The sequence below is a fragment of the Cydia pomonella genome, chromosome 17 (genome assembly GCF_033807575.1).
Source record: "Cydia pomonella isolate Wapato2018A chromosome 17, ilCydPomo1, whole genome shotgun sequence".
In the NCBI taxonomy this organism is placed as follows: Eukaryota; Metazoa; Arthropoda; class Insecta; order Lepidoptera; family Tortricidae; genus Cydia; species Cydia pomonella.
The window spans coordinates 18,550,204-18,565,841 of NC_084719.1; the positions used below are offsets into that span (position 1 = coordinate 18,550,204).

General features: G+C 39.0%; 3 protein-coding genes across 3 annotated transcripts in view; 1 reads left to right on the forward strand and 2 right to left on the reverse strand.

Moving 5' to 3' along the window:
• LOC133526963 (gonadotropin-releasing hormone receptor-like) overlaps positions 1-15,638 on the forward strand; it is a 124,953-nt gene that overhangs the window by 46,975 nt on the left and 62,340 nt on the right. The window lies entirely within an intron of this gene.
• Positions 12,128-12,610, reverse strand: LOC133527102 (NF-kappa-B inhibitor cactus-like). The gene has a single exon (XM_061863993.1). The coding sequence runs from the start codon at positions 12,608-12,610 to the stop codon at positions 12,128-12,130; it is 483 nt and encodes a 160-aa protein (XP_061719977.1).
• Positions 12,921-13,916, reverse strand: LOC133527103 (tyrosine-protein phosphatase non-receptor type 9-like). Its single transcript, XM_061863994.1, has one exon. The coding sequence runs from the start codon at positions 13,914-13,916 to the stop codon at positions 12,921-12,923; it is 996 nt and encodes a 331-aa protein (XP_061719978.1).

The following is a 15,638-nucleotide window of genomic DNA, read 5'->3' on the forward strand; positions in this document are numbered from 1 at the left end:
CGGCATCAGTCCCACTCAAGAGCGGATCGAAGCAATATCGAATTACCCAAAGCCGAAGACAGTCTGTGAGCTGAGAAGATTTCTAGGCATGTTAAATTTTTACCGTGACTGCCTACCACATCAAGCGGAACTTCAGTCTCAACTCAACAAGTATCTGCACAACTCCAAGAAAAATGACAAGACTCCTATCGAATGGAACACCGAGTCAGATGAAGCTTTCAAGAAATGCCGCCAAAGCATATTGGAAGCAACTACGCTATCGTATCCAGTTCACGGCGCTCCTCTATGTATCATGAGTGATGCATCAGACCACAGCGTAGGAGGAATGGTCCAACAGAAAGTTGATAATGTTTGGAAACCGCTGGCATTTTTCTCGAAGGCACTGAGTCCGACGCAACGCCGCTACAGTGTGTATGATCGCGAACTCCTAGCGATTTACATGGCTGTAAAGCACTTCAGACGACTTATAGAAGGCAATGACGTCATCGTCTACACGGACCACAGACCACTTACGCACGCACTTACGCGAGCACCGAGCAGCAGCGACACTCCGAGACGCGAGCGCCAACTGCACTTCATTAGTCAATTTTGTTCGAGCATCCAGTATATCCCAGGCGACAAAAACAACATCGCTGACGCCTTATCAAGAATCGAAGAAATACAATGTCCGTCCGCAATAGATTTCGACAAATTAGCCACCGACCAGCGCACCGATGAAGAACTAACAAAATTGAAAACTCAAGAAAATCTGAAGTTCACTGAAGTCACACTACCAGCCATCAATCGACCAATCACGTGTGAGCTCTCAACTGGCACACCGCGACCGTACCTACCTATCGCTTATCGTTATGCGGCCTACAAAGCGCAACACGATATAAGCCACTCAGGTGTACGCGCAACGAGGAGACTTATGGCATCTAAGTTCTTTTGGCCAGCAATGAACAGAGACGTCGCACTTTGGACTCGAGCATGCATTGGATGTCAACGAGCTAAAATACATCGTCACGTGATTCCACCTATCGGAGAGTTCCCGCCATCTCAGCGTTTCGAGCATCTGCATATCGATATCGTGGGACCCCTAAGAATATCAAATGATTATCGATATTGCGTCACAATGATCGACCGCTGCACGAAGTGGCCCGAGGCAATACCAGTACGCGACATAACAGCTGAAGTTGTCGCTAAAGTCCTGTACGAGCACTGGATTACGAGATTTGGATGCCCGCTACGCATCACGTCAGATCAAGGTCGTACCTTCGAGTCAAACCTTTTCAACGCTCTCCTGAAGAAGCTTGGGACCACAAGAATACGTACCACTGCCTACCACCCTCAGGCGAATTCTCAAGTGGAGAGGCTACACCGCACTTTGAAAGCCGCTCTTATGGCAAGGGGCGAAAGTTCAAGATGGTCCGAAGAGCTGCCTACAGTTTTATTTGGATTACGAGCCGCATTACGCAGCGATAACAACCTAAGTCCTGCATTGATGACGTATGGATCCCCACTACGCATGCCAGCTGATTTCTTCGTACCTACAAAGTCGACGATTGAAGATGCAGAGTTTGTACGACGTTTGTCAGAGATAATGTCATCACTTGTTCCTGTAACCCGGACGCACGCCACGCAATGGAGACCTTTCGTGCATAAGGACCTTGCGTCGTGCACTCACGTATTCGTGCGTAATGACACCGTGCGACCCCCGCTCACACCACCATATGATGGCCCGTTCGAAGTCCTCAAACGCTACGACAAGTATTTCAAGATACAAATGCCACAACGAACTACTGTCGTCACTATAGAGCGTCTGAAGCCAGCCTACATCTACAATGAAGACGTCACAAGCGACAGCCAGACTCCTGCATCTAGCCCAAACACTCAGACGTATGTGACGAGATCGGGCAGAGTCACGAAACGTGTTCGCTTCGCTTGAGAGGGAGTGCTATGGGACATGCGCTCGCATCGGCGGCCGGACGCAACTGAGGCGCGCGCAGGCGGCGCGCACGTATTTATGCAGCGGTTGGAGCGAGATGGAAGACAGGGCGTGCTACTCTCGCAAGCGACATTCTCTGCGGTAGTCCTGAATTGCTGTATTTTCTAATACCCACTTCATGCAACCGGCGATTGTGAGCGGGATAGAAGATATGCCATCGCACTCTAGAGAGGTGCGATTTACGTCAAAGGGTAGATTAGATTCTGTAGTTCTAAGATACCTATCTTTCTATTTTTTCGTAGGTTTAGGAATAGTATATAAGACGACGATACATTTCAATAAATGTTCATTATTTAACTGACTACACCGCTGTTTACACTTGACTCCTCCTGCCTGGACCCCCATATACGTACTGGATCTGTGACAGAAACTTATTTAACAGCTTAATGGCTCTGGCGGTAGACACATTGCAGGCTTGGTGGATTCGAGCTTTATCGGCTGTAATGGATTTCGCGTGCATCAATTACGTCCTACCGCGTTTGTGAAGTTATTCGGTACAAATAAACTAAGCCTACTCAGAACAAGTAGATTGTCCACCCTATGGCGAAAGAGCAGCAGTAGTGGTACAGAATTGAAATATTTCGGCGTAGCTCAAGGGTATCCAAACTGACCATACCAGTGGTAAAAATAGTTGGGTAGATCCATAGTAACGCTTGTATAGGAAACGTGCGAATTTGCGTTACAATCTTTCTATCATCAACGCGTGTTTCTTTTCGCACGGATCCCACACGATTGCATTATAGTCCAACTTACTTCTGACGTCAGTGTTTACACCGGTGTCTTGGCTTATTGGTGTGTTATTTTATTTAGTTTACACGTATTTTATTTCAATTGAGAAATTATATATAAATGTGAGTAATGTGCGTTTCCTTGAGTATGAGTTATTGTTAATGTTAGACAGTTGGGCAGGTCAAATATTAACTCACGCAAATAATATTTGAAATGTCACTCAAAGTTTGTTCATAATTTATGTCATAAAACACAACACTTCAGACGGGGCGTAAAGATATGGCGCGCCAAGCGAAGCTTGCGACACGGAAGATTTGGCGATTGCGTGGAACTGTGAAATATACTTCTGATTGAAATGTTGCTCGTCAAATCTCTCGGCTACATCTCTAGCTATTTTGTACTGAAATTATACTGATATACATAGTATGTAGGGTAACTATATACAATTCAAAATAAATGAAAATTTGATATGTGTTCGTGATTTTGTCTATCGTGCCAACTTTATCTTCTTATGGTTTTGCTTAGAGTCTAGTTTCCGAGAGATTCTTTTCTTGGTATTTGCCCTTGATTAAAATATGTAAAAATTAAATATAAAGACAGCTTTACCCCCTTTTAAACAAATAAAACACACAATGTAAAAGATTTTAAGACCATTAAGATATCTACATTATTACGGACCGACTTCACCGTATTAAGTTTAAAATATTTCGGGATGAAGTTTATAACAGCCAAGTTCCTGAATTGAGTAGCAAGTCAGCCTAAGGATGATTTGATTTAACAACTTGTTAAAAGTAATGCTTTTTTATATTATATTTTGTGTATGAACACGACTGACAGTGTATCTTACACGCACCAGTCACCGTGAGTGAGAGTCCAGAAGTAATAAATAGGAGTCGGTTTCATTATAGGTACCTAGTTGCGCCATTAATGTCCATTTATAAATTTGAAAATGTGAACTTGTAGTATATAGGTATAGGTTAAGTGGCGATAAGGCAAACTGTACGTCTTCCACACTTTGCGTCTTTGGATGCAATAAGTTGTTTGTTAATCTATATGATTCCTCTGAGAAATGAGTTAGCAACACCGCGCACTTTTTTGCATCGTCACACTATTCAACAACAAAAATTGGCTGAGTCGACTGTGGAAAATTTGCCAGTCCTGCGATTTATGGTCAAACATTACACTACTAAATTACCGATAAAATTCGCCATTCTCGTCACCAGAATGTAGTATATAGGTATAGGTTAAGTGGCGATAAGGCAAACGACCGTACTAAGTGGACACTAGTTTATTACTGACTCTTGGGGAAGATAGACAAACATCACAGAACTTTATGCATTTTTCTTATGCTGCCCTTTAAATACTTACTTACTTAGTGGATCTTGGCCTCCGACATCAAAGACTGCCATGCTGCTCTGTCTAAAATCGTTTCTGTTCAATCGAGTGCGCCGAGTCCGCTAAGGTCTAAGGTTCGCAGGAACCAGGAGAATGAAGATCTGTTGTCCGAGCCGAACATCATTGGAGAAACGAAAGCCGCCAGACTCCGATGGCTCAGGCACGTAGTCCTGATGGGTGAGGATCGAGCAGTCTGGAGGGCGTACTCTGGACTTTAAAATCGCCGAAGACCGTCTGGACGCCCTAGGTACCGCTGGAGAGGACCTTTAAATATAATTAAATAATACATTAACACGTTATTTTACAAATTTACGTCACAATAAACGAAAACCAAATGTCAGATGTTAGAATCTACTGGCAACTCATATATGAAACGCAAATCCAAACATTACTTACTTTTAAAAACAAACTCGTGAACCCAAACACGAAACAATTTTAATAAAAATATTGTCAAGCGTACGAATAACAAAGGAGATTAACATTTTCAAGGTAACATGTCGTTATTTTTGTAAAAAAAAGTATGCACGGTGAAAGTCAGGTATGTAATTACGAGTATTCCAAACTTAAATATATAATATTTGTTAAGCAGCGACTGAAATTATTTTCAGCGTTACTACCTCTCCCTTCAGGCATAAGCAGGCATATATTATTATATATATACTGAAGTTCGGTATCAAGCTTCAAGATCGAGTAAGGAATGTCGAGATCCATCGTCGCACCAAGGTGCTAGACGTGGGTTGCGTCATTACCAACCTAAAATGGAGTTGGGTGGGACATGTTGCTAGGCAGAGTGATGGCAGTAGGACTAAAATGTTAACGGAATGGTGGCCGCTTTCGGATGAAAGAAACCCCTTGCGTCCGTTGGCTGGACGACATTCGGCAAATTGCGGGTCACTTCTGGATGCGATTAGCTCAGGATCGGGACAAGTGGCGTACTGGAAGAGAGGCCTATGCTCAGCAGTGGGCGATAAAGGGCTGATATGATGATGATGATACTGAAGATCGATTCTATTATAATAATTTTATTAGGTTTTGGATATTCTCAACTGTGCATTCCTCCAGAAACTTTCTGCCTCGCACAGCTAAACTGTAGAATGAACTGTCGCCTGCGGTATTTCCGGACCGGTAAGACCTTCAAAACTTAAAGAAAGGAGCCCCAAAGTACTTTTTTTAAATTACCACGTCGGTGGCAAACAAGCATACGGCCCACGGTGGGCCGCCCACCTGACGGCAAGCAGTCACCGTAGCCAATGGACGCCTGCAACTCCAGTGGTGTTACATGCGTGTTACGGACCCTAAAAACCATTCTTACTTATCAAAAATCTCATAAAAAGTGTTCCGTTTGTCGATGGTTAAGGTTAAAGTGCAACAAGTTCGTGTTCTTCTCGAACTCTCACTGGGCGTAAGCGTGAGTGAGACGGAAGTAGTCCGGGAGCGCGGATATTATGTTTTTTAATTTTAATTTTTGTACGTTACGTTCCCTCAAACATAATATTGCCGAGTTTTAGAAACAATTTTATTATAATATTTTTAGCTTTCGTTAATATTTTTTTCTTATTTTTTTAGTGCATTTTAGACCCATATTCGTGATTTTTTTCTATCCATTCAAAAATCTAGGATCCAAATCGATACAAAACCCCCAGGAAAGCCCTCAGGATTACTAACTCAGCCATATTGATATTAAAAAAGCACTACGACTTTTTAAAAATCCGTTTTCTGAACCTACTGTACCTTTAAAGCACTCAGCATAAAGAGTCCATCCATCAATTGGAACATTTTGAACAATAATGTGCTCTGAAAACTTGCTCGTAATGCCACAAAATTGCGGCATTTATAGACATTTTAGTCTTTATCCATCGCATAAAACTCACGTTGAAGTACATTATTAGGGTTCCGTACCAAAAAAGGTACAAAAAGAATGGTGCGACTCTGTCCGTCCGTCCGTCTGTCTGTCACATCGTTAAATATCTCGAGAACCACTTAAGCTATCGATTTGAAATTTGGAAAACGCTACCCCAGACACATTTATTATTATTTTGTTTTACAAAGTTTTACAAAGTATTATTTTGTTATTTTATTTTTATTTACTATGGAAATTGCCCAATATGAAGAGGGGGCAAATTTTCAAAGTCTAGTGACTAGGTCAAATGGGGTATCATTTGAAAGAGCTCAAATTGTGCATTCCAAAACATTTTCAATTAGATTATAGTAAATACATCTTTTTTCAAATAAAAGAACAATTTTTGAAATCGGTTCACTTGATAGAGAATTATCCTCGAAAAACCAACATACCGTACATTACATCGCGCAAATTAGTAAGACAATTTGCCGATAGATGGCGCTGTACACAATAAAACTTAGTATAGGTACTTCTCTTCAAGTTTTTAAATAATTCAATTTCTTTGTTTGGAACCCTCGGTGCACGAGTAAAACGAACTCGCACTTGACCGGTTCTTTTTTTATAGTTGACAATACATCAAAGTTGAACTGAGAAGTCGTTATCATTCAGGTGGAAGTTTGTCGCTTGGCTGACTTCTTGAGGGCTGTTGTCGGTGTTTGTTTTGAACACAGGTCTAGACGCTTAAGATAATTGAAGCGTGCAAAAAGGACGCCCCGTCACATAAACAAGGTGTAAGTAACAAAAATAGTGGTCTGATTAGGAAAGAGTAGAATATAAAAAAATACGCATTTTTTTTCTATCAATCAGGTTGTCTAAATCTGCCAACCTCTATACCAAAGCCAAATGACCACTTTCAATCTTAATAGCGGCAGCTTGAATGCACCAAAACATAAGCTTAGCGGACTGGGAATTACGACAAGCTGTATTCAGAACATTCGGCGGGTGATTATATCTTGGAATATATTGCTACTGTATTGTATTGTCTTTGGGTGATTTTCCGCAAATATATTTGTACCCTCTCCTTTGTACGTAGTTTAAGGACAAACCGAGCTGGGGTGCGGAGTGTTACGGTCGTCAACGCGCATGTAACTACTCTGGAGTTGCAGGCGTATATAAGTTACGGAGACTATGCTTACCATCAGTATGCTTGATTGCCACCGACGAAGTATAAAAAATACTTCTAATAACACTTGACAATATAACGAATTTGATCGTACTTTTGATATTTGACATGCAATCTTGCATATGCTACATTTGTTGTTTTTCATTAAAAGTACACCGTTAAAGTGAGTAGGCGGTACGTTATTTTGCGTAATAAATCATTTAGATTCATTTACATAATACGACCTTTTTACAACAATGAACGTTAAATTCTAAACGTCACTCTGAAATACTACTTTTCTTTGATGAAAAGTAAGATTACCCAATTTCTACGTGACCTGAATAAAATGTGTGGAATATGTGTTTTTCACTACCTCGATAAAGTGGCAAATGGAGGCTCAACTCTCAGCTAGAGCTTATCTTTAAATCCTCAGTCAACTTTTACGATTTATTGAGTGCCTAAGTAAGTGATACTCCTTTTGACGGCTACTATTAATACCTTTTTTAATATGAGGTGAGCTATCATCATAAAATTTAGATATGAGGTGAGCTATCATCATAAAATCTGTCGGGGTTTTAGCACCTACAGGTACTGCGTTTTTTACTGGTGAACTGCCTAAGTACCTACCCTTCTCAGGCAGTTTTTAGGTAAAATTATTACAAGTTCTTCGTATAAAATAAAGTAAGTAGTTGAGATAAACAACATAATGAATAGCGTTTTTACTGTTAGGGACTGTAGGAATTGATTTACCTATTAATTTCCACAGTACCTAAGCAGGGCATGTGTCAATCAAAAGAACTAACATTTTACAATTTCACGCGCTACGTTTGTTATTGATAACGTGTTTTTCCGTTTTGTATCGAAAAGCACCTATGGACAGAGTGTGAAAAGGACCTAAGTGTCGTTAAGATACGCTGTGTTACAATAAAGTACAGTTTTTATTTTCATTTTTTATGTCGTGTTGCTACAGAAACTTTCATTGAGTGTAGTTTGTTACGTATTAAATAAAATACATAAATAAATATTATAGGACATTATTACACAAATTGACTAAGTCCCACAGTCAGCTCAATAAGGCTTGTGTTGTAGGTACCTAGACAACGATATATATAATTATAAATACTTAAATACATAGAAAACACCCATGACTCAGAAACAAATATCCATGTTGATCACACAAATATATGCTCTTACCAGGATTTGAACCCGGGACCATCGGCTTCATAGGCAGGGTCACTACCCACTAGGCCAGACCTGTCGTCTTTGGTTCAATAATAAATATTTGGTTAGGTAATATAAATTTATGTTAACACCAAAGCAAAGGGTTGATATACGTCACTTACAGATTTGCGACACGTGTATGGTTCTCTAAGATATTTATGTTTAGTTAAAATCTCGTTTCCGAAAGAAGTACAAATGCTTGGGTTCAATAAATTGAACCAAAATATACTAGTTCTATACAAAAGTATAACGTAATACCGATAAGCACACTACATTACAGAAGAAATACCTTCAGAAATATTTTTTATTTCAATATTTTGTTAGTGTCTGAGCTCATGACTCATCGCAGAGCGGCATGCGTGAAAATTCGGTTATACAACTGAACAAATGTTTCTTTGTCCTCTCAAGGTGTTTTTCACGTATATGCGTACCTACATGAGGTCTCTTTTGCAGTTATTATCAAACGTAATTTAATTGATATTATTGTTTTTATGACGTGTCAGTTATTCCGTGGAGATTGGCATGTGCAACTGTTCCAACATAATGAAAACTCATAAAACCAAAATATTCATGCTAATTACTCCGTATTCAATATTATATCGTATAAAATGAATTGTTATACTACTACAATAATGTGTTAATTGTTGTTGTATATACTCTTAGTTAGACCAAGCTAGATCCAAAGCATAGCTGAGCTGGGGAATTACCTCCACCTCACAGAAAACCGCAGTCAAATAACACTAGATCCTACTCATAGCGTTGTGTTCCTGACTTCCTGTCAGTGAGTAAGGGCTGATTTAGACGGCACACAAACTCGCATACGATTTTATAACATTACGGACTATTGAGGTTACAACCAATTCGGCCGACCGATCAAATACCGCAATATAATTAAACTCACATGTGAGTTCTCGCACCATGTAAATGAGCCCTAAGGTTGCCAGAGCTCAAAGAGGGTGCGGAGTGGTAGGTTCGGCAACGCGCATGTTATTCCTTTGGAGTTGCAAGCGTACGGAGACTGCTTAACATCAGGTGAGCCGTATGCTTGTTTGCCACCGGCGATGCTTTCATGGGATGTAGCTCGAAAACGGCTGGGAATAGAAAAAAATGATTTAGGTACAACTTGTAGATAATTTTATGGCCTTTCAACTTTTCCTTGAAAGTTTTTCTCTAACATCTACCGTTTTTGAGATTTAAGCGAAAAATGAAAAAATGGACCCTTTCCCCCCCTCCCCCCACTCCGGGGCTCCTCCTAGTGTCCCGGGGTTTTAGTATGTTTATTACCTAGGGACTCTTGACATGTTTCCGAAGAAACATCTTACGTTACTAACTCACGCACTCTAGACCCCCCTTGGAGGGACTCATTCAATGGACTATACCTCATAAGGAAAAAACTCGTGGGTCTGTCCGTCTGTCCATCTATCACAGCCTACATGCTCCAAAACTACTGGGCCAATTACGTTGAAATTAGGTAGGTACATTTATGTGTAAGTCTGTGACTCATGTTAACGTAAACAAATAAATTTTAAAAGGGGCCAGTTTTAGGGGGTTTATGAGAAAATTACGAAAAAAATGCAAACTATATCGTGTTTATACAAATCAAATGAAGGGACCCAAACTAAGAATCTCAAATGAAAATTTTAAGATAGGTAAATAGTTAAGAAGTTATATAAAATAAGCAAGAAATGAATATTCCCTCTTTTTTCGAAACTAAAAACCTACAATTTTGTAAAAACCACAGAAAATAGTTCTTTACGTATAAATGACAGAAAACCCTATAGCAAATATACGATCATCCATGACGTAAAAAAATGAGGTCGGTATCAAAAAGACTGAATCAACAAAATTACGAGTACCTGTTCTGAAACACAAATCCAGAAAGTATATATTATCTCAAAATGACGTGACGCATTGGGTGTATAAAAATACTTACTTAATAACTTTCCTATCAAAACAAACGATACTGAGTTCAGAATAATATATCCCAATTGAATATAATATACATCAATATACATTGTCACACAAATTAAGATCAGGCCTCAAAAAATTAGCGCTGTGGTTGAATGCCACACCGCACCTAAATCAGTCAATCACTGATTTGGCTTCCAGATACTGACGTATGTAAATATGACTCACTTATTGTGCAGTATGACGTCATTCAGAGATAACCAACCATTGCTATAATATGAACTTTTCGAGATCAATGACACAATTATTATGAACCTGTAGATGTTTATCAAGCTGTATCGATCTCGCCTCAGTAAAGGGTTTTAGACTACCCAGATTTTTTTCAAAGCAATTTGCCAGGAAACCTCTCCAAGTCGAAACTTTAAATTATTTTCCAAATTTCGTGGTTTAAATCAAAAAAAAATTTTTATAACCAAAGATAAAAAAGTTTAGCGGACAAAACTGCCCGTAAAAAATTATGAAATCGGTTTCCATTTAGGCGCTTCATTGTTGATCTTTTTGCAACCGAAATGCACTCTTTATGAGGGGCTTATTTTTCTCAAGTTTAACGATCCATTGAGCACGTGATAATAGACCAAAATAGAAAAAAAAATGCTCTCTAAGAATCTAAATTTAGATGAACGCGGTTATCGGTTATGAGAATCGAATTGAATTAACAAGGTCTTATGATAATATTCATAACAGTGGAGAAATCTTTTGTACAAAAGAAACCTTATTGCTTCGTTTTAGAGTTCACATTTGAATGAAAAAACCAATTGAAATGTGCGTCACACTAATCAATTAATTTGTAGCTGGACCACGTTTATTATCAGTCTAACATAATTGTTTTAGATAAATCAGTTATAGAAATACTAACAGTGTTTTTAATGGGAAGCAATGCTCATATTATCGCGGAGGCTCGTCGAGTGAAAGTGTTTTTGAAAAGTGAGTTTTGAGTGTTAGATTCTGTTGGTAATCCTAGTTATGCGCTACCTAAATCGTTACCAATTATTTCAGGATCAAGTAGTGAAAGTCTCAAACATGGCGTCTCCTTGTAATAAATACCCTGAATGGATCAAATCCAATGACCCGTTCTTTGCTATGGTTCCCAAAAAATGTCTGCATAAAATGATCTGGCTGATAAGGACGTTGCGATCTACAGCACCGACAAATTTAGACGGGGAAACTATTTCTATTTTAGAGGTATGATTTGTTTTATAATAACCTAGCTATCTTTAAATCTAGCCTTTGTATTCTTCTCCACTGATTTTAATTTTCCATTGTAGTTTTTCCTGACTATGGATGAGGAAGACTTTTTGGTAGCGATAAAGCATTGCCCCAGGTGTACCAACAGTATTCTGGCTAACGCACGGGATCAGCACTTGGAAAGGACAACAAATAGGTTGGCAAACATGGCTAACCAAGATGAGACTTTAGAAATAGGCTTGTTATTTAATTCTAATCTTTCCTAAAGTTAACGAGGGCTTAGTGAATCAAATTTAAAAATAAGTGAACAAATAAAAATTTATTTTTAAACCCACGCATTAAAAATATTCGAGTTATTATCTAGGAAAAATCTGAAAGCATTATGTCATGGAATTGCTTTTCAGTACAATAAAAAATTGCTTAAACTACTTATGTTTACTTTCACTTATTCTGTTCCCAATTATCTACAACATTAAACTTCAACAAATAGAAAAAAAAAACAATAACAGCGGGAAAAATGACGAAAATAGTTAACATGTATCTTAAACTTAAATCTAGAAGCTTAGAATAACTTACTTCCAAAAAAAACTTGGCCTTAATCTCAGAAAATATAACTTTTCAAAATCACTTGAGAACTTATTCACTCATCATCATCCTTAGGAGGATCACACTTGGCTCCAGCCTTTTTCAAAATCTTCATCATTTCATCGTCTTTTTTCTCGTAAGCTAACTGATACGCTGTCTTTTTTGCGTAGGTCTTGGCTTCTAAGTTGGTTTTTCGTTGTCCACATATCCATCTTGCAAGCTTATAATTTTTCTGCCAGACACACAAGTGCAGTGGAGTAAAACCGCCGCATCCTTCTTGGCCGTTGATGTCGGCTCCCAAATCCACAACAGTTTCCATCATTTCTTTCGCATACTTTTCTTCGTACTTAACGATTGTGTGAGTACACTGCTCACCGTTGTAGTTTTTAATTGCTAAAATCGTTGGAATTTCATCATCCAGGCATCTTGCGACTCTATCAAGAAGACTTGGCAAGGCGGTTCGACATACCTCGTGAAAGTAAGTTTCTCCCAAATGATTCCTGACGCTTAACATTTCACACAGTTTGTTGGATTCCATCTTGATTTTCTCGAGCAGCTATCTTGTACTATCCCAGAAAAATCGGCGACACGAATAATGCAATGAGTAAGGAAGGGGAGTCTTTATACGAGCCACTTATCAGGAACATTAACATTAGGTCAACCCCTTAGGTCAACCCGTTATTACACGACGTATTTCCCCAATAATGTTTTCCTGTCTGTCGATTGTTTATCGTATGATAATTGAAACAACCTTGAATTTAACATATCTACTTTATAATCGGGAATTTCGGGAGTTTGTCGGCACATATACATATCCGATGTAGTGTTCCCTTTTATTCTTTAAATTGTTAGAGTGTGTGTGCACACATACCTTCCCCGTCTTGTTTTGTCTTCGGCAAAAGATATTCTATGATGTTGTAGAGAAACATGTACTGTTCTGGCGTTACGACACTTGAGTGCCTCATCTCGCGAATTTTTAGTACCGTGTTCTGGAGTGAAATTGTATTCTCTTTATTAAGTTGATCTATTGCGTAATCTATAGAACAAAAACTTCCGGTCCGGCCAACCCCCGCCGAGCAGTGGACAACAATCGGTCCGGGTTTGCGATGATCATAAAGCTCTGCTTCCTCTACTAACTTTCTTTGATGCTCATTTACCTCGGTCAGAAGCGTAACAAACTCTTCCAGGTGAGTTGGAACACCGTAGTTAGGCCAATTGACGTACCAAAAGTGCGTTATAATTCTCGAATCCTGACATGTGATATCAGTAAGCCGAAGTCGGGTTGTTACGAAACCGACCTCCTCTTTGATTTCAAGGGTCTCTATGACGTAGCGCCCAAAAATAAGTTTGAAACCCTCCTCTTGGACCCAATATTCGAAGCAAATGTCACCTTCATCTGTTTCGGTCAATGACACGATTGTATGAACATCCTCCTGCCAGATGAGTTTCCAGAAATCACCAGCCGTGATCTCTTTGGGAGCCTGACAGCAGATAAATTTACTCGGTTCTTCGTATCCATCCACGAAATTTGCGTGGATGTAAGTTGAATCACTGTCGCGATTTGTTACTATGATAGCCGAAGGGTCGCTGTTTGAATGATTGTGGATTTGACTTCCATGCGAAGTCAATATTACGCGGGAATGATCCCAACATGGGATGTCGTACCAACGATTCTTATGTGAATTTTCTTTCTTAGAAAAGTTGTCAGTGGTACCTTTGAGAGAGATGGTTGCCAATTGTTTGAACTCCTGGAAGACGAGGTCCTTGAAATTTGGCTGGTTAACTTTCTTCAAAAATGCGTTGATAGTTAGTGTCTCGAAGCAGTAGTTTGTGGTAGTAGCCATTGTGGTCACGCTTGGTTTAATTTTTAACTTGTTAATTAACTGTTTAAAGAACACAAGGATAGTTATCACAAGAGCGAAATTGGAAGTGAAACCATCCCCATTCCGCAAGCCTTTATAGCTCGCCAAATCGAATAATTTTGGTTCACTTCCACGAACAGTTCATTATCTATAATGAATTTGGCTGTCGGTAGGCACGCGACTGAATACTAAAATACTAACTAAAGCGAATATAAGTTAAGGGGTAGTACTATCGATAACACAAGAGTCAAATGTTAAATACACAATCTTATTTTGATATATAAGTATTTATTAACTAATATTATTTTACATCCCAAATCTGTTCTTTTTATTTTCAGAGTTTTTATTATTAACACCTGAACGGTATTTTTTGTAAAATAAAATAAAAACAGTCACTTGTTACAAGATTCGCATAGAAACAAAGTTCAATATCTCTTTACTGGCTTATCGCAGCGTTTCAAAAATTCAGTGAGATCATTATCGTGCGCAAACTAACATACGAAATTTCATAAAAATTTGAGCTGTAATCCTACAGGAGACAGCTTCGCCTTAACAAAGAGGACTGGTGTTGGTGATATTGCCATGAGTTCAGAGTGTATCATTAGTTCATAAAACAATCGGAATTCCCAGAATCGTTTTACCGAAGAAAAATATGAAGATATCACAGTAGGTTTCAACGATAAGAGATTCATTCCACGAAAGAAAGATAGGATCGAAAGAAAGAAAGAAAGAAAGAAAGAAGCACAGAACTTTCCAGTATCTTGTTCTTATATTTATAAAAATACATTACATGCCTTTTCAGCATCAGCAACGCGATCTATTAGAGGCTCTTCATAATTGCCATATAAATAAAATATATATATATAACAACCCGTATTACACCCCGTATAACAACTCATGGCCATCACGGAACCCCTATTACTGCAACCTTACCAAAAAGGGACCCAAATACTGACTAATCAGTTAAAATCAACTGAATAATTAATTAATCTCCCGTCATTTTATCGGTCTGATCGTAAATTCCATAATCGTGAGTATTGAGTGTAGACAAATTTTTCTATAAAAGTCTCATCTAGGCTGAGTCAGTCGTCATTTGTCATCAGAGGTGTTCTGATCATTAGTCCGCTTTACAAGTCTAAAAGTCAGACTCAAATCATGGTGCCAGTGTTCAAAACTTACCATCGTGCGGACTTCATCGAGCTGATGGGAGGAAAAAACCTGGGCGTCATCCAGCGGGAGCATCAAGAAATTCTTCAGCAAAACATTATTGGGACTTTCGAAGAAGCGTCAGAGGCCTCCAATTCTAAATACCGCAGGTACTCAGATAAAGCTTGCTTTGATCACCGCGTAATTCTGCCGAACGGAATGAACGAAGGAAATTTCATCAACGCAAACTATGTGGATGGTTTCGAGTTCAGGAGAAAGTACATCTGTACTGAGGGCCCGCTTCTCTCCACCAGTTACAATTTCTGGCGCATGGTCTATCTCCATCAGACCCAAATAATTGTGATGTTGTGCTCAAAAGAAGAAGACGCCCGGGAAAAAATGATCAGACCTGATCAGATATGAGCAGGCATGATCAGATCTGAAATTAGACATGATCAGGCCTGTTCATGCATGATCAGACCTGAAATTAGACATGATCAGACCTGTTCATGTCTAATCAGATCTGTTCATGTCTGATCAGGCCTGAAGCATTAAATA